The sequence below is a fragment of the Mesoplodon bidens genome (assembly GCF_964165515.1).
Source record: "Mesoplodon bidens genome assembly, chromosome: 3".
Classification (NCBI taxonomy): Eukaryota; Metazoa; Chordata; class Mammalia; order Artiodactyla; family Ziphiidae; genus Mesoplodon; species Mesoplodon bidens.
Genome location: NC_138178.1, coordinates 153,292,890 through 153,313,188, shown reverse-complemented (window position 1 = coordinate 153,313,188; position 20,299 = coordinate 153,292,890). Strand labels below are relative to the sequence as shown.

Sequence of the window (20,299 nt, the reverse complement as noted above, 5' to 3'; positions counted from 1 at the left end):
CAGGATCTTAGTTCCCCGACCAGGGGTCTAATCCATGCCCCCTGCAGTGGAAGCACAGAGTCCTAACCCCTGGACTGCCAAGGAATTCCCTACTTAATTTTTTTTTAAATAGCTTTATTGAGATATAATTTATGTACCATAAAGTTCACCTGTTTAAAATGTACAGCTGAATGATTTTTATTACTATTTACAGAAAATGTACAGCCAACACCATAAGCTAATTTTATAACGTTTTCATTATCTGAAGAAGAAACCCCATACCCATTAACAATCACCCCTTCCTCCTGCACCCCACGCTAGGCAACCACTAATCTACTTTCTGTCTCTAGACATTTCATATAAATGGGATCATACAATGTGTGATCTTTTGTGTCTGGCTTCTGTCACTTGGAATGTTTTTGAGGTTCATCCATGTTGTGGTATATTTCGGTAATTCATTTTTTTAATTGCTGAATCATATTCCATTGTATAGAGCAGTCAGCTATTTCCTCTTGGGATTTCTCACTGAAAAGCTATATCCAAAATAAACCTTTTAAAAGAGTTTTATTGTACATTATTACTGAATGTGTGTGTGTGTGAATGTGTGCTTCTGTGTGTGCTTGCACATACACACATGCTGGCTGTAGGCTGACCATAGGAAAGGGGTGGGAAGGCCAATAGTCCAGTGGTCTTAACGTGCTTTGAATGCCGTAGAAAGTTATTTCAGATTGACTTAGTAGCAGCACAGAATGGGAGGCATTGTGGCTAGGGTTAGGAGCATAGACTCTGGAATTAAAAGACCTGGATCAGTTCCTGGCATTGCTTCTGGCCAGGTCTCTAGGTGGGAAAGCCATTTTGCCTTTCTGAAAATGGGAGTAATAGCTTCTGTAAGAGAGTTCAGGGATACTTAAGAGAAAATATATGTGAAGCACTTGGCAACACATATCATAAGTACTCAGTAATTGGGAACTCCTGTTTCTATTGATGTGATTATTCATCATCTTTATCCTCATCATATAAAAGTATCTGGGCATGCATCTGTGTTGGCCTGAATTGTCTTAACGAACATGGCCAATTTTTATAAAGTCAACTTCTGAAAGTGGTAGCACCCAACCTTTTTCCCCTGTGATTTTTTTTTGAAATTAGCTTTCAGAACTCACTTATGTGCAGAGGTTAATATGGTGCTTAATATGTAAATACCAGAATAATACTTGTGTTACTGAACCAGGTCTGTTTGCCCAAGATGCCACAAGCCAAACACTGAGACTCGGGTTGGTTTACAGCCAAGAGTTTATTCATAAGGCAGCCAAGCGAGGAGATGGAAGAACAAGTCTCAGGGCCACCTCCCTGAAGGCAAGGAAGTCGGGGTATTTATGGGATAAGCAAGCGTGGTCTTAGGCATAGAGAAAGGTGATTAAAGGCAGCGAAAAGGTGAGGTAATCCTTGTTCTGCACAGGCACATTTGGGTTACATGCGTCTTCATATTCAAACTAGAGTCGCTTAGCTTGATCTGAGGGTGGAGTTTTCTGGCCCTCTGATGTTAAAAGGCCATTTACTGAACATCTGTGCAGCCCCAGTTTTAGGGTCAGTGGTCCCAAGCAGCCCCCAGCCAGCTTACACTGGGCGGGAGCAGACTCCAAGTTCCTTTAAAACAACTGGGGCTGTGTGAAAGCTGGGAAGGCCTGCAGTTATAAAAGAGGCAAAAAAAGAGAAAGAAAAAAAAACTAAGGCGAACTCGATCAATGAAAGCAGTTTACGAGCAAAGGGTTTTTAACAAGCTGTTCCCTTATCTGTTGTTCTGTAAGACAAGTTCAAGACTTTTCTTAGTTATCAACTTCTGTTAACTCTTTGGGGCACAATTTCACTTGTCAGGATCATCCTATATTTTTCCAGAAGGTTCACAGTCCCATATCTACGATCAAAACTCTAAAATATCTGAAAACCAAAAGTTTTTTTTAACACATTTGGTGGCAAAACCTGACCTGAACAGATGTGTTGCTCTTTACAGCTCTTTTTTATCCCACTTGGTATGAACAGTCATAGCTTTCCTGCAGATTAATATTAAAGTGTTGGGTTTTGGGGTGCTGCAGATCCCACTGGTTATATATTAATAGATTACCCTGTGATCTTAAGGCCTGTATAGACAGTAGAATAGGTGCCTATTTATTTTAAACAATATATAGGATGTTTTCTACAAGACTTAACCTCAAATAGGCTTAAATAATAAAGGATATTTATTGGGTAATGAAGATGACCCCAGACTACTTTTGGCAAGGTCTTCACTGATCCCTAATTAACAGATCCCTGAATTTCAATTTTGCCTTTCAGGCCAGTAGTAGAAGTCACTTAACTTGTGAGTACCTGAAGCCCAACAATCCAAGGTGGTCTCAGCTAGGTTTCATTTCTGCTTATCATGGATATGTGCTGGTGTATGGGGTTTGTAAAGATCTTCAGGAGGTGTCCATGAGGAGGGTATCCGTAAGGCTGTTTGAACTTGACTCTATCAGTGCCACTCACCTACCAGTTAGGCTGTCTCTGGGCCAGCCTCCCTCTACAGTACTTGTTATATTGTGTTGTAACTTTATCTGTGTGCCCCTCCACTACATTAAGAGATCCTTCAGTGTGTAGAGGTTGTGTCTTACTCATTTTTATCCCCAGTGCCTTGCTTAGTGCCTGGAAAGTACTGCTCAGTAAATGTTGGTTCAGTGCCTGAACAAATGAGTATTAGGTTGGCCCTGACTAAAGTCATTTCACAGTGACTAAACTGAGGAGGAAGAGGAGGGGGAGGGGGATGTGGAGCAGGATGGGGTGTGGGGTATCATTGTTTGCAGAGAGAACTGTCCTGTCCTTAATGTATCCCAAGTCTAGTAATGAATCAAACATATATTGAGTGTCCCATAAAAGATTTGAAAGAATGAATGAAAAGATAAGTCCTCTAGTTTACCCCTAGTCCTAAAATATTTAAAGTGTAAAGTGTACATGTTTTTAGAAACAGACGTTCTTACTGCCTAGAACTAGAACCTCAAATCGTGGTCCCCTTCCATCCCCTTTCTTACTTCATCGCAAGGCTGCAGCAAGTTTGGTTAGCATCCCTTCAGATCTCTACCGAACCTTCTAACTGCAGTCAAAGCTGCTACCCTGGCCACAAGTCCCTGTCTTCTACCATCTGTCTCACCTGCTTTGGGTCTCTAACATCCCTCACTGTGACAGCTTCCTCACTGTGCAAGCCTGTTCCCTTCTCGGGGACTTAGTCGTTCTCTCCTTGTGAGGAGAGCCAGAGCTCCCTGATCTTGGCGGTCTCTCTGTTCAGATCAGAGCCCGTCCCTGCCCTCCTAACCTCACACAGCTCTGTCACAGGTTACCCAAAGCTCACCTCATTCTGGTCTGCAGCCCTTTTCTCTTTGGGGTTTAGTAACCCTTCTGGTAGATAGGACCAGACGCTTAAGTTTTTTCTGATATTTATATACTAAAAGCAAAAAATACTGCTTTTTGTCGCTAATAAAAATTTGTCCATGATGGAGTATTTCTCTCAAGTATTTGAGTTAATACCTTTAACATTGATGTGCAGTTTTAGGAAGTTGTAAAGAAATGAGATCAAGAAGAGCTAGTACCGTTTACCCATTGAAAAGGACTGGAGACTGGTTTTTTGTTTTTTCCTTTGTGAAATAAATGCATGGTGAATAATAGTTAAAGGAAAGTCCTTAATTAGAATTTGGGTGTCTCTGTTCCAGTTTTAATTGATCCAGTATGTTGAAAGAAAAGACTATCAAACGGGACATAGTATTTAAGTAATAAATTTCCAATTGTGACAAACACATTATTTATGGATATTTTCTTTTAAGGAAATGTAAATGTTAGAACCAATTGCAGGAGAGATGGTATCAGCTGCCACAAATTCCTGAGTTCTTTGTGACTCTGCTTAGCTTTATTTAAGGAGATTTTTATCTACTGTGAGGCTTATTTAGTAGGCACTTTTAGAGTCCAATGTCGTAGAAGGTTGTTAATTTTAAAGTTTTATGTAGACCCTTCTTTAGCAATGAAAATCTTTTACAGAATAAGGCTTAAACTTTTAATGTTTTTGAGTAGCTTATTTAAAAGATGAATTTAGATTGGCACCAAGCCAGATCTGAGGGCTAGAAGCTTAGTGATTTGCTGGCTATCATAAAGCTGTACAGTTTTCTTTTTGTTTGGTTTACTCTTTACCTTCAAGTAGACCTCATGTGGTCTGGTCACTGTGTTCTGAGCAGAACATTATGCATTAATTAAAGCTTCAGTGTGACTTAATTTTTACAGACTTAAATTTTAGCATAACTTAATTTCAGGGAGGAAAGGAGAACTTTAAATCCCTGATCATGAAAATTCATTTTGAGATTTTTTTTTTTAATTATTTTTTGGCTGCACTGGGTCTTCGTTGCTGCGCGCGGACTTTTTCTAGTTCAGGCAATTGGGGGCTACTCTTCTGTGCGGTGCACGGGCTTCTCATTGTGGTGGCTTCTCTTGTTGCGGAGCACAAGCTCTAGGTGTGTGGGCTTCAGTAGTTGTGTTTCATGGGCTCTAGAGCGCAGGCTCAGTAGTTGTGGCGCATGGACTTAGTTGCTCCGCGGTATGTGGGATCTTCCCGGGCCAGGGATCGAACCCGTGTCCCCTGCATTGGCAGGAGGATTCTTAACCACTGCACCACCAGGGAAGTCCCATTTTGAGATTTTTTAAAAACGCCCATCCAAGGAAAGAAACCTCAAGTAGGTGTCTTTCTGTAACCTACTTTTTAGTGTTTCTTGTTTATAATTTTTCTTTGGATTTGTTTCATTTTGATCCTTGAAAATATGCAGAGAATGAAATCTTAATTTTGGAATTATTTTTCTTGGTTGAAACTGGAATTATAGGGGTTTTTATGGCATTTCCCCTAATATATTACTGGTGGGGGCGGGGCAGAAGAGCCATGTTTTTAAGGTTTTGAGGAAGGAAAACCATTTAAGACAGAATTGTACAAACCAGGTTTTATTTTTATGAGGCCTGCTTTACTAAGTTAAATTCTTTGGCTCTACTTTCGAGCAGTCAGATAGTTACTTGCAACCATTTCTTATAGCTCAATGGTCAAAGCTAAGTGACTTTTACCTGATTGAGTTGTTTTAAAATAACATAAGGAATTGATGCCTTTCCAATGTTTTCCATATCAGTTAATTCTGTATAATTGACGTCTTAGTCTAAAGTGCTCTTGCATTACGAAAAGGGAGGTTGTAAAACTTTTCAAAGGAACTCAGTTTAATTTATCGTATTTTCACCATTTTTTGGCAGGACTTTGTGTCATTGTATCAGGATTTCGAAAACTTCTATACAAGGAACCTCTACATGAGGATTAGAGACAACTGGAATCGGCCCATCTGCAGTGTGCCTGGGGCCAGGGTGGACATCATGGAGAGACAGTCTCATGATTACAACTGGTCGTTCAAGTGAGTCTCGGTTGGGAAATTGTTTCTTGACAACAAAAAAAGAATTTCTTCACTTCAGAGGATATTGTATTGCAATTTGAATATTCTGTCAAAATAGGAGTGGAAGCTGAGAGTACAATACAGCATGATTAGTTTCCTTTCATATTGTTCATTGTTACTGAGATTAAAAAAAAATAAATTTATGTACTTATTTAATTTTGGCTGTGTTGGGTCTTCGTTGTTGCACACGGGCTTTCTCTGGTTGTGGTGAGCGGGGGCTACTCTTTGTTGCAGTGTGCAGGCTTCTCACTGTGGTGGCTTCTCTTGTTGTGGAGCATAGGCTCTAGGTGGCTTCAGTAGTTGAGGCGTGAGGGTTCAGTAGTTGTGGCTCACAGGCTCTAGAGTGCAGGCTCAGTAGTTGTGGCGCATGGGCTTAGTTGCTCCGCGTCGTGTGGGATCTTCCCGGACCAGGCTTGAACCCGTGTCCCCTGAATTGGCAGGCGGATTCTTAACCACTGTGCCACCAGGGGAGTCCTGAGATTTTTTAAATGCATTTTGCTACTACATTCGTCACTGTGTTGGATTATAGTTGAAAACAAAATTTGACTTATTAAGAAAACTAACACAAAGAAAAACCATCCTTTCTGTTATGCCATTTACCAGAATCAGTTATCTGAATTTATTTATGGATAGTTTGATTTCTCAAATGATTCAAGGAGTGTTTTTACTTAAATGGATTGCATTGTTTAGAAAACCTTTTATATTCGTAAGATTTTGTTTTGTTTATATTGTACAGGCATTACATGGTTGTATGGTTATCGTTTTTTTAAAAAGACAAATAATACAAATAAACGGAAGGTCCCCTATGACAGCTAACCACTATCCTTTTGCAAATCCACTTCCCCACAAATCCTCATTTCCCAGAGGTGACCATTGTTATCAGTTTATTGTATATTATTCCTCCATATGTTTTCTATTGCATGTATATATATATGTATAGTGTATTACTGGGGTTGCACACAGGTCGTTTTTGATTTACAAAAATGGGATCATACTATAGAAATTATTTTATATCTCGCTTTTTTTACTTGCTGACATACTGGTAACAGCATCCTTCTTGTGTACGTTCACAGCAAGCTCACTATTTGTAGTGGCTGCTTAGTGTTCTACGGTATAGATACATCTAATGTAGAGTAGACTGGGCTACGTCATCCTGTGTTAAAAACCCCCAAAACCTCAGCATTAAGACAGAAGCAGTTCATTTCTTGTCCCTACTTCATGTCCGTCTTAGATCGGTGGAGCCTCTGAACCATGTTGTCCTCACTTGGGGTCCCAGGCTGACTGAGCTTCCACCATGTGGAAAGTCACTGGTCTGTGTGCCTGAGAAAGGGACACCGTAGATCAATTGTGTAGTGACTCTTAAAGGATCCTTAAGCATATATCCTTTTATATGTGTGTAGGAATTGATGAGTCAAAGATATGTATATCTTTTAATAGAGAAGTACTGTCAAACTGCCCTCCAAAGAAAGGTACTGACTGATATTCTTACCTACAGCGTATGAGAGTGTCCTGGCCAACACTGGATGTAGTCAGTTTTTATTTTTATGTATTTATTTTAAAAAATTAAAAAAAAATTTTTTTTTTGGCTTTGCCTCATGGCTTGCAGGATCTTAGTTCCCTGACCAGGGATTGAACCAGGGCCACAGAAGTGAAAGCGCCGAGTTCTAACCATTGGACTGCCAGGGAATTCCCATGATATGGTCAGTTTTTAAACATCCCTATTGATAAGTAAAAACTGGTATTTTGTTTTAACTTCCGTCTTCCTAATTGGTAGTGAGTTTGAGTTGCTTTTCATCTAGACCATATTCTCTCTACTTCCTATAGAGGGTGCTTCCTTTTGTATTATCAGTAAGTTTATTATCACATGTATTTGATTTGCTTTTGAGTTTCATGAACTTTTATGCTATTGAAATACAGGTACACAGGGAATGTAATTAAAGATGTTATAAACATGGGTTCCTACAACTATCTTGGGTTTGCACGGAATACTGGACCATGTCAAGAGGCAGCTGCCAAAGTCCTAGAGGAATATGGAGTTGGCGTGTGCAGCACTCGGCAGGAAATTGGTAAGTGTAGCTCTGTTTGGCCAGCTGATGTTCTTATTCTTAACCTTTTTACTCAGGAGGGAATAATACTGAGATAGAGCTAGAATACTGTATAGAGCATCCAAATACATGCTTTCCCATGTAGTTTAGATCAGCTAAAAAGAATGCTTTATTTTTCTGAAGTGATGGATGAGTTTAATGCTTTCAGTGTGTTTTGAGATATATTTATCTTTTCCATTATGTTATACTTACAGAATATCTCTAGAAAGTTTCCATTAAGTATTTGTTTCATTTATAACTTTAATGTTGACTTTATTGGCTTTTGTCAATGATAGTGGTTGAGAGTACTACTTACTAGTACTGAGCTCATGGGCATATGAACGTTACTCTGCTTCCATACTGGTAAATTGGGGCTAATAATAATTCCTACACTATAGGGGTGTTTCAAGAATTAAATAAGCTAATTCATGTAAAGTGCTTGTAACATGGTAAACCCTCAATAAACATTAGCTCTTTTATTATTATTACAAGTCTATAAAATGTGAAAGTGAACAGATTTCTACAAAGAGATTTAATTTATTTAAGTTCAAAGGAGGATTCCTAATTTTTCCATTTTGTTCAAGAGAACTGATAACCATAAAAGTTATAAGGCAACTTTCTGGATGTTTATTACTGTGAATCACCCCAAAACTTAGTAGATTAAAACAACAATTTATTCTTACTTCACGTGGGTCTATCCCCAGTGATGTGGTTAAGGGAGCATTGTGCAGTGATGACATAGAGTAATCATACCTTACATCTTTTTTTATTTTTATTTTTATTTTTATTTTTTTTGTGGTACATGGGCCTCTCACCGCTGTGGCCTCTCCCGCTGTGGAGCACAGGCCCCGGACGCGCAGGCCCAGCGGCCGTGGCTCACGGGCCCAGCCGCTCCGTGGCATGTGGGATCCTCCCGGACCGGGGCACGAACCCGTGTCCCCTGCATCGGCAGGTGGACTCCCAACCACTGCGCCACCAGGGAAGCCTCTTACATCTTTTTTTAAAGGATACTTTTTAAATTTTATTTATTTATTTTTGGATGCATTGGGTCTTTGTTGCTGTGCGCGAGCTTGCTCTAGTTGTGGTGAGCGGGGGCTACTCTTGGCCGCGGTGCGTGGGCTTCTCACTGCAGTGGCTTCTCGTGGCGGAGCACAGGCTCTAGGTGCGTGGGCTTCAGTAGTTGTGGCTCATGGGCTCTAGAGCGCAGGCTCAGTAGTTGTGGCGCACGGGCTTAGTTTCTCCGTAGCATGTGGGATCTTCCCGGGCCAGGGCTTGAACCCGTGTCCCCTGCATTGGCAGGCAGATTCTTAACCATTGCGCCACCAGGGAAGCCCACCTTATGTCTTTACGGCGCTTTATGTTGTATAAATTTCTTGAATATCTTATCCCTTCTGATCTTTACAACAATGTCATGGGGTAGATAGAGCAAATATTATTATTGGTATTTAACAGATAAGAAACAGGCCCAGAGAGGATAAATGACTTGCTTAAGCTTTAAGGACACATAGTATCCAAGTTCAGCAGTCTTCTTTCTCTGCTTCTTCTCTCTCTGCATGTAGCCATTATCATTAATCAGTGTTGTTTGGTTCTTAAGGATTTGAGCACTTGATGTAAAATTTGAGCATTTGAAGTAAAATCATAATACAAAGTGAGGGAAGGTGTTTTTTAACTTGGCTTTTGCTACATAACAGATCATTCCAAAACTTAGTGGCTTAAAACAGAAACATGTACTTATTTGCTTGTGATTCTGTAATTTGGAAAGGACTTGACATTTTATCTCGGCTCCATGTGGAGTTGGGTGGAGCATTATGACTGACGATAGAGTATCCAAGATAGTGTCACTTACATGTCTGGCACCTCAGCTGAGTGGTGAGCCCTGCCCCTTCCTTCCATAGTCCCTCATCCTCCAGAGCCCCTCCCTGTCCACATGATCTGTCTTTACAACAAGCTAGTTAGACTATTTTACATGGCAGCTGACTTCAAATGTATAAAAGCAGATGCTGCCAGTCCCCTTAAGGCATAGACTTGGAACCAGCATGTGTGAACAGGAATGGGAGAAATTGTTGGCAACCCTTTTTATAGAAATGCCACCACAGGTGCTGCATCTGATTTTATTCAACTATTGTATTCTTTATGAGCCTTTACTCTTCATAATACTGACTCCTTCATAGACCTTAGTCTGAAAAGGTTATAACACATAGACTATGATTTCTTTTTATGAAGTAATGAGTAATTCTTAAATTTGGGGTTTGGTGGTATCGACTTCATTAACTTCTTCGCACAGGAAACCTGGACAAGCATGAAGAACTAGAGAAGCTTGTGGCAAGTTTCTTGGGAGTGGAAGCTGCTATGACATATGGCATGGGATTTGCAACAAACTCAATGAACATTCCTGCTCTTGTTAGCAAAGTAAGATTTAGTCTGTCATTTATGAAAACTGCCTCGTATATATCTTCTTTTGTTTTGTAAGGCATTCAGGCAAGCCAGAAGCTATTGTAAACTTTACACATAGTTTACCCAAAGATATCTCTATCATAAAATTTTATATAATTTGTGTGTACGTGTATCCCATGGAGACTTTTATCAGTTGAAGCTTTTTCTCTGGAACCCATGATCTTTTCTCCTTCCAGGAGATGACTCTTGCCTTCTTCGTTTCATACAGTTTTAAAGGGATTCTCATAAATAAATTCTCATAAAAGACTAAAATTATGGAAGAAAGGATGCTTAGTTTGGAAATTATTTATCAGGTGGTTTTTTCTAATAGAAAAATATGAAAATATATAGGTCCCTGATAACTTGTTCTTACTGTAATGCATGTTGTTCAGAGATATATGGGCCAGTTATGTGTGTGTATATATATATATAATATATATGTATAATATAGGTAATAATATAGGTTAAAAGTAATAATATAGGTCAATAATAAGTTAAAAGTAATATATATGTATGTATTTTATTTTCTGTGGGTAGAGTTTGTGAGGGGACAGTAGAAGAGATAAAAGATAAGAGACCTTGTAAATCACATTTTAACAGATTGGCACTATCAACTTGAAAGGGCCCTCACGGGCTGGCCCTACACATCTCATTTTAACATTGATATCTAGGCATGGTATATTGAAAAATCAGTGTATTAATGAGCAGAAGACCTGAGATATTTTTGGTTAGTTATATGGTCAGATTTAGCTGTGTGACCATGAGCATGTCACAACCTTTCTTAGCCTCAAATTTTCCTTTGTGAAATGAGGTACTTGGACTAGGTTAACATACATATATGGTTCCTCAAGGAATAGATGGGACAAATAGAAAACAAAAAGCAAGAGAAGAGATTTAAACAGAATCTATATTGATATCATATTAAATATGAATGGTTTATATATTCCAATTAGAAGATAGACATTGTCAGACCAGATAAAATTAAATAGGCTTCCACCAGAGACCTACTTTAAATTTAAAGACACAGGGAATTCCCTGGTCCAGTGATTAGGACTCAGTGCTTTCACTGCTGTGAGCCCAGGTTCAATCCCTATTTGGGTAACTAAGATACTGCAAGCTACACGACATGGCCCAAATTAAAAAACAAAACAACACACAAAAAAATTGAAGACACAGGTTAAAAGTAAAAGGATGGAAAAAGTTATAGCATGTAAACAGTAATAATGATTTATATAATATTTTATTATAATATAATAAACTAATAAATATATATAATATCAATATCATATATAATATTAATATAATAATATAAACAAAGATTTCAGAGCAAATTGATAACTTTGCCATTGTGCAGGCTTTCCTTAATAAGATATAATTATTAATGATTTTAGCATTTTGTAGTTTGTCTAACTAAACCTTTCCCCCTAGCTTCTTACCTTCCTGTGCTTGTGGTTTTGCAGGGTTGCCTGATTCTGAGTGATGAACTGAACCATGCATCACTGGTTCTAGGAGCCAGACTCTCGGGAGCAACCATTCGAGTCTTCAAACACAACAGTGAGTTCGTTATGGAATTTACTGCTGGCTTTAGTGTGTAATATTCTTTGGGTTAGTGGCAGTGGTAACATTAATTACATTAATAGGAAATATAAGTGAAACTGAAGTAGCAACATTTAAAATGTCTTTCTGGTCCAGTCTTTTAAAAGTTGGAATAAAAATAAAGGCTAGGGCTTCCCTTGTGGCGCAGTGGTAGAGAGTCCGCCTGCCGATGCAGGGGACCACGGGTTCGTGCCCTGATCCAGGAAGATCCCACAGGCCGCGAAGTGGCTGGACCCGTGAGCCATGGCTGCTGAGCCTGCGTGTCCGGAGCCTGTGCTCCGCAACGGGAGAGGCCACAACAGAGAGAGGCCCGCGTAACGCAAAAATAAATAAATAAATAAATAAATAAATAAAGGCTAAAGGAAGCCTTTTGGTACAAAGTAAAAACATTGTTCTTTTTTTTTTACTTTGAACTTTTTCATCTTCCTTGTTTACAAGTCACTTGTTTAGTATGCATTTGCTGGATGCCTGTGGTATGTCTTGCCATAACATTAGGGGTATTAAGGTGAATAAAGCAAGCTCCCTGATCTCAAGGATCTCTGACTGGTTGCTAAAGAGACTATAGAGAAACCAGTAGTTAGAATACAACAGACGAATACTGAAATGCAGATATGAACAGGTGCTGTATAAGCACGGAGAAGAGTGGCACTAAGCCAGACCTTTCTCCCTAAATGGAAATATCTTTGTGCATTATTAAAATAATCACAATAAAAATGCATAACTTTCCAAGTTAAAACCCTCATGTGGAGAGGAAAGATTACCAAACTGTTCAGTATCATCGTTTACCAAACTCTGTACATGTATAGGCAAAAGTCTAAAAGAATATACGCTCAGATGTTAGGTCTGTGCCTCTGGATGGAAGGTTTATGGATAGTAATAACTTTCTTCCTTTTGTCTATAAAATATCTTACAGTGAGAAAGATATATACAGTATTTTGTTTTATGTAAATGGGATTTATTAAACACTGTTGTGTGACTTGCTGTTTTCTTGCAACACATCGGGAAGTTTGGCAGTACATGTGACTGTCCTCCTCCTGTAATGCCAGGGTGGCAGGCAGTGCCCTCATTCAGTCCATCCCTCAGTTTGAACATCCAGGTTGTTTCTGAATTTTTCTGCTAGAAACAGTACTACTTAACATTCACATTTTTGCTCACTGGTCTGATTAGTACCTTAGGATAAATTCCCAGCAGTCTTTAGAATGCATGGTTAAAATGGTATAAATTTGCTGTGCTTTTCCAGATTGCCTCCAAATATGGTACAAATTTTTACACAACAACTCAACTCAAAAACAGTGACTATTTCTACTCACAGGCCAACATAAGCCATTATGCATCATTTAAAATCTTTTCTAATCTAATAAGTCCAATAACATTAATTTTTATTGCTTTGATTATTAAGTGTTGAGCAACTTTTTTTTTTGCGGTACGCGGGCCTCTCACTGTTGCGGCCTCTCCCCTTGCGGAGCACAGGCTCTGGACGCGCAGGCTCAGCGGCCATGGCTCATGGGCCCAGCCGCTCCGCGGCATGTGGGATCCTCCTGGACCGGGGCACGAACCCGTGTCCCCTGCATCGGCAGGTGGACTCTCAACCACTGTGCCACCAGGGAAGCCCCAAACTGTTTCTCTTTTTACTGATTATAAGAGCCCTTTATGTTGCAATATTTTTTATTTTTAACTTTGTTTTTAGTGTCTTGCTGTGCAGACTTATTAAAATGTTTATGTTGTCACATTTATTGTCTTAAGACTTTTGTTTGGATTTTGTGTAATGGCCTTCCCCATTTTTATCTAAATCTTTAACTTACATGGGATTTGGAGAGTATACTATGAGAGAGGTATTGAATTTTTTTTTCCTGAGTAGATAATATGGTCAAGCATTCCATAGATATTTCCTTTCATCTAAAATTTTGAATCAGTGTTTATTTTTCCCTTCCCTTCTGTATATAAACAGAGGAAACTGAAACAATGAGTCCATTTTTACTTGTCTCCTGCTGTTTGCCACACGTCGCCCTCTGCAGAAAGACTAGTGGCTTCAGATGAGACTTTTTACTTTGTGGGAGCATCTCCTATCTCTAGGTTAGATAGCAGATAGATTGTTTTGTTATGAATAACCAAAGGTGTAAACACAGTCACAGCTTTTGGCCATTTTGCGTTTGTAGTGTGTGTTTTTATTATCTTATTTCTCTTTTCTACCCATTTGCTCTCTTCTTGTATGAAGAGAGCAAATTCATGTAAGTTTGTAACCCCTTCCTTCAGTGATGAACAGTAAAGTATATAAAATCAGATTTATGATGGGATGCCTCCCACCCCTGGTAACCACACCCTAGACTTAATGTTGCATAGATTTTGGGCGGGGTGTTCGTAGGGGCATTGTTTCAGGGCAGATTTTTTTTTTTTTTTTTTTTTTTTTGCTGTGTTGGGTCTTCGTTTCTGTGCGAGGGCTTTCTCTAGTTGTGGCAAGTGGGGGCCACTCTTCATCGCGGTGCGCGGGCCTCTCACTGTCGCGGCCTCTCTTGTTGCGGAGCACAGGCTCCAGACGCGCAGGCTCAGTAGTTGTGGCTCACGGGCCTAGTTGCTCTGCGGCATGTGGGATCCTCCCAGACCAGGGCTCGAACCCGTGTCCCCTGCATTGGCAGGCAGATTCTCAACCACTGCGCCACCAGGGAAGCCCCAGGGCAGGTGTTTTAAGTATGCTGTCTGTAGCGGTAGTAGCAGTGGTCTTCAAAGCATTCGTCTTTAACAGGAAAATTAGGCTCCTCATTAATGGTAGTACTAGCCAAGTGTTCCTGGGCCTGTTAACCACCTTAATGACCAACAGAGCCAGAAGAACTTGGTTGTGGACAGGCAACTGGTCAAGTCAGACATGGAACAATCTCAACTGATGGCCAAGCTTGCTAACACATAGATTCATGCTTGCCCAGACTGGTGTGTATTCAACCCACTACCAAGATAAAGCTATTTAGCAGGCTTTTATTGAACATATCCTAGGTGAAAGGAAATGGGCTGTACACTTTGAAGTTTTTCTCCCACATTTTGCTTCTTAGGAGGTGTATGTATTTCTAGTAGTTCATTCACACTTTCTTGCTCAGCCTTTTTTATGCATTTACTTCTGAATGACTCACTAGGATTAAAGATACAGTTGATTCTATAAATACAAAAAAAGCTAACTGATGTTATGAAGAACCTAGGGGTAAGACAGGAATAAAGACACAGACCTACTAGAGAATGGACTTGAGGATATGGGGAGGGGGAAGGGTAAGCTGTGACAAAGCGAGAGAGTGGCATGGACATATATACACTACCAAACGTAAGGTAGATAGCTAGTGGGAAGCAGCCGCATAGCACAGGGAGATGAGCTCGGTGGTTTGTGACCACCTAGAGGGGTGGGATAGGGAGGGTGGGAGGGAGGGAGATGCAAGAGGGAAGAGATATGGGGATATATGTATATGTATAACTGATTCACTTTGTTATAAAGCAGAAACTAACACACCGTTGTAAAGAAATTATACTCCAATAAAGATTAAAAAAAAAAGCTAACTGAATGGCAAGGTATTTCACGTGCAACACTGGTCATTTCATAAGCATGCTAACCAACTGAATCAACTGTGCCACACTCATTTAGTCGAGTTTCTGTGGTTTGGAACACTTGTTACATTCTAGATGAGATTTTAATTCAAGCCAGCAGTAGCTTACCCATTTAGCCCTATCTTTTTCTGCCCAGTTCTAATTATGTTAATGTCCTTTGCTATCTGAGACACACTTCCTGAATAAGAAGTGTATATTTGCACTTTAGGAATAAAGTTAGCAATGAGGAAGATACTTTGTGCTGAAATTATTTTTTGTGTGCCATAGATATGCAAAGCCTAGAGAAGTTGTTGAAAGATGCCATTGTTTATGGTCAACCTCGGACACGAAGGCCCTGGAAGAAAATTCTAATCCTTGTGGAGGGAATATATAGGTAATCCTGCTTTATTATTCTTATGTCTGATTTGCCCCATGGAGTCATAGAAGTTTTAAGCTGAAGGGGACACTAATCTAGACCCCTCTGGAAACTAAGGAGACAGGGTTTCTGACTTCTTAAAATACCTGGCTCTTCTTTATTCTTTCTATCATGCTGTATGACCTCCAGATCTCCTTTCTATTTGGCTCCTTTATTTTTCCACTGTTTGTAGAGGGGGTTTATATATATAGGGGCAAGAATTGGAATATGTTTCCTGATATGTCAAAACAAATTACACACCATTTAATTTTAAGAAATATTTTATTTTGCTTACCTATTTGCAGCCCTTGCATTTATTCTCTCATCTCCTAATGGTTTTTATTCTTTTCATGTAATTTTAATTACACATGCAATGTGATGCAGAGTCTAATGTTGCCTATAATTACAAACTTTAGAAGAATCTACTGTGACCTCTATCCCTCTGTGGTGAATTAAGATCACTTGTATTCTGGTGTTTGTTTTAAAAGATCTAGTCTCCTTTCCTTTAGATATCTGCCTAGCCATGGCATTGTCTATCTTTGCCAGTTTAAAACCACAGGCATGCTTCTTTTAAGGCTGGCTAATTTCCTTCACCATGTGCTGCTTTGTAGTTTAGCCTTCGGAGGGTAATCTTATTTTTTCTTGTTCCCAAATCTTGTTGTAACTCTGAATATGGAAAACTAGTGTAATGAACTCGGCACCTTGTTGATGTTCAATAAATATTAATCCTTTCTTTTTCCTTTGGGGGATAAAAAACCATTGCAGTCTCTTAATGAACAAAGACTTTAATAAGTGCTGGAAGGGAGTAGTGAGTTAATAACAGAACTGCCTTATAAAATATACTGGAAAAGTAAGTTAAGAACTGTTACATGTTTTATGTAGAAGACTAATAATATAGATTGCAACTTGGTTCCAATGGTATTGTTGAGACTGAATGAGAAGATTATGGACCACAAGTGTAATATATATGGGGAAAATTTTTTTATTCTAAAGTTGTCTGGAAGTTCACCTGAGTTAGTATGAACCCAAGGAAATAAAGAATTGTTAAAACTGCTAAAAAAAAAAAAAAAACCACAGGCAGAGTTGTCAGACCATTTAAAAAGGCAGTAAACTTAAAAAATTAATAATACTAAAGTGTCCAACTCCTAATTTTTAAGAGTTAAGTCTCAGTGTGTGTATTTTTTACCCTGTTTTGCCAGCATGGAGGGATCTATTGTTCGCCTTCCTGAAGTGATTGCCCTTAAGAAGAAATACAAGGCATACTTGTATCTAGATGAAGCTCACAGCATTGGGGCTCTGGGCCCTACAGGACGAGGTGTGGTGGATTACTTTGGCCTGGATCCTGAGGATGTGGACATTATGATGGGAACATTCACAAAGAGCTTCGGTGCTTCTGGAGGATACATCGGAGGCAAGAAGGTAAATGGGCCCTGAGAATCAAGCAGTTAAGGTTCATAAAGGTACTGGCTACTAGATTTCGATTTGGTTACTCACATTTATCAGATAGAGTCCCAAACTTGGATGTGGAGATCCTAAATTTGTTTGTGATTTAGGCGTATAATGCCAGCACACTTCACACTTCAGCTGCCTGGTGAGTGACTCTGATAAGCTGGTTCTGTTCATTGTTTGTTGTTTTCTTATTCGTTCTAAACTACATCCTGGTCTGAGTACAGAATACCCTCTTGTATGAAAGAACACACAGTGGTGCTGCCTGTTTGCCATGGTCTTCTATTGGGTTTGAGTTGTGCTCACTGTGTCAAACGTAGTGGGGATGTCATGGGAACCGGTGGGGGATAGAAGACCAGTTTCTTCCCCTGCCCTTGGATTCAGATGCATCTTGGGTGAGCAGCAAGACAGGAAGAAAAAAGATGACTTTGCTAGCTCTGGTGTACTAACAAGGCATTGTATTTTCCAATTCAAAAATTACATAATGAACTTTGGGGTATTTGAGAATCAGTGTAGCATGGTGGAAATGGTTCAACCGTGGAGACAGAGCCCTGGGTTTGAGTATTTCCCAAACTTCATGAGACCTTGGGCAAAGTATTTAACCTTTCGATTTCCTTATCAGGAAAACAGAGATAAATGTGCCTGGCTTATAAGATTGTAGTTAGGGTTTAAAAAATAATATATGTCCATGCTATAACGTAGAAATAACCTTGAAAGCCTTATGTTAAATTAGAGAAGTCAGTCTCAAAAGGCTAAAGTATTTTTTTAATATGTTATATCCAGAATAGGCAAATCATAGAGACAGAAATAGATTAGTGGTTGCCAGGGGCTCAGGAGATGGGGGAAGTGGAAAGTGACTGCTAATGGGTATGAGGTTTCTTTTTGAGGTAATGAAAATGTTCTAAAATTAGATAGTGTGAAAGTTGCACAGCTCTGTGAATATACTGAAAGCCACTGAATTATACAGTTTGAAAAAGTGAATACTATGGTATGTGAATTGTATATCAATAAAACTGTTATTTTAAAAAACTCTCCAGTATTAGGAAAAAAAACAATGTATGTCAAGTATTTGTACATAGTACATGGTAGGTGCTTAAATGTCCTTAAATAAATGTCCTTAAATTCCTCTTTAAAATTCCTCTTTAAAATTCCTCTTTAAAATTTGATGCTGGGAGTCTTAAAGCATGGCCTTTCTCTTAATAATTCATTGTCTTTTAGAGAAACCCCATTATCAGTGGTTTTAGTCAAGTTCAATAGACATTTACTTCAATTTTTAAAAGGACCAGGCTCACTTTTGAGAATTGATTGGTTTTTGGTAAGATTTGTTACTAAACAAAAGGATAGAAAAATAATACTCTGGGAGATCATTGAGGTACAGTGTATTTTTTTTTTTTTGGTTTTGTACAATTTTTAGTATCTGCACTGTTTTCTGGCTGCATTTTGTGTCTCCTGTTTTGGTTCTGGAACATAAGCTTCTTTGTGTGCACATTTTATATAAAGACTTAGTGAAGTTAAAAGGTTTCAGAGACTAGAGATATACAACTGATTGTTTTGAAATTTTTGTGACTGACAAGTTTTTTTTTTATTCAGTGAGATGGCTTTAGTGTCCTCATGAAAGACCCAATGAATTTCTGTTTAACTTTTGCCACATTTATATCATTTTATAAATCTCTGTTTATCTGGAGAGGACATTTAGTGTCTTTAAAATTGATATTAGAGACCTGTCACTTATTCGGGAATGTAAGGATGGGCTTTGCAGGCATGGGGTAAGATGCAAATGGTATTCTCTGTAATACTTGGAAGTAAGTTGTATCTAGACAGCAATCCAAATGCTTTCTTGTTTAATTTAGTATTGCAGAGCTGTTTATAACATCCAATGATATGTTCTCTAAGTTTAGAGGTCTTCTTTAAACCTAGTTCTTCTTCCTTTCATGTTGTGGCATGTTTAAAAAATGAAACAGAGAATTCCCTGGTGGTCCCGTGGTCAGGACTCCTCGCTTTCACTGCTGAGGGCGCAGGTTCAATCCCTGGTCTGGGAACTAAGATCCCACCAGCTGCGCAGCCCAGCCAAAAAAACAAAACAAAACAAAGCCTAAGGATGTTGCCACGTGTCTGACCCAGTTGTTGCTGACAGTGTGCTTTGACCGTATTGGTTGATCTCGTGTCTCAGATAGATGTCCCTATTCCAGTGCTATTGAAGGGAGGAGGCTTCTGTCACCTGGGAGGAAGGCAGTGACATTGCCAGTGAATCCACGCACTGCCTCTAATGACTTGCTTCTGTGAACTCCCCAGGAGCTGATCGACTATCTGCGGACACACTCTCATAGTGCAGTGTACGCCACGTCACTGTCACCACCTGTCGTGGAGCAGATCATCACTTCCATGAAGTGCATCATGGGGCAGGATGGCACCACCCTTGGTAAGTCTTTCTTTTCTTGGAAAATTTCCTGGGCTCAGTAAATACTTAGCAACCAAAAGTACTCTTTTTCTTGAGCTTTTTTCCTAAAAGGAGGAGTCAAGTATACTAATGGGCAGAGCTGGCAGGTATGTGAGGTCTTGGTTTCTAGAGACACTTTTCAGTGTGTTTATACACACCATGAGAACTAGCCTGGCTCGTTTCCTGTTGAATTTTCTTGTCTACAGATGGTGAGGCTTTAGTCTCACTATCCTACATATTCTCATATCTTAGGTTATAAGTCTTCAGGGTCTTTCTTGAATGGCATAATTTTTTTTTTTTTTTTTGCGGTATGCGGGCCTCTCACTGTTGTGGCCTCTCCCGTTGCGGAGTACAGGCTCCGGATGCGCAGGCTCAGCGGCCATGGCTCACGGGCCCAGCCGCTCCGCGGCATATGGGATCCTCCCGGACCGGGGCACGAACCCATATCCCCTGCATCAGCAGGCGGACTCTCAACCACTGCGCCACCAGGGAGGCCCTTGAATGGCATAATTTTATATGAAGATGTAATTCACTGTGCAGTGATGTTTTGTTCCCATAGTATTTAAAAGCTGCTGTTTCCATGAATTAGTGTCCTTGATTTAACGCCTTTTAAAAGAGTTTCTCATTTAACATACAGTATATAATAAAGGTCATCCTGAATCTATTTATTCTGTCTTTGGTGGGATTTGTAGTCCAAACTAGATTCTCTGACTGAAACACACTCAGCTGAACCAACAGTGATGTTCGCTTTCTGATCTTTGGCTTTTATATCACTAGAGGGCAGTGTTGACTACAGAAAAGTTATAATAAGGGGGGAGCAATTGGGTTTTTTTGTTTTGTTTTTTCACTTTGAGAAGAA

General features: G+C 39.5%; 1 protein-coding gene across 1 annotated transcript in view; it reads left to right on the top strand.

Annotated features, from left to right (window-relative positions):
* The window catches only part of SPTLC2 (serine palmitoyltransferase long chain base subunit 2), a 113,938-nt gene that overhangs the window by 32,769 nt on the left and 60,870 nt on the right, over positions 1 to 20,299 (top strand). Inside the window, exons 3-9 of the mRNA XM_081227255.1 lie at positions 5,275 to 5,429; positions 7,386 to 7,534; positions 9,837 to 9,961; positions 11,446 to 11,539; positions 15,431 to 15,536; positions 16,757 to 16,976; positions 19,296 to 19,422. Coding sequence (XP_081083381.1) covers positions 5,275 to 5,429; positions 7,386 to 7,534; positions 9,837 to 9,961; positions 11,446 to 11,539; positions 15,431 to 15,536; positions 16,757 to 16,976; positions 19,296 to 19,422 — 976 coding nt within the window. The remainder of the gene's footprint in view (positions 1 to 5,274; positions 5,430 to 7,385; positions 7,535 to 9,836; positions 9,962 to 11,445; positions 11,540 to 15,430; positions 15,537 to 16,756; positions 16,977 to 19,295; positions 19,423 to 20,299) is intronic.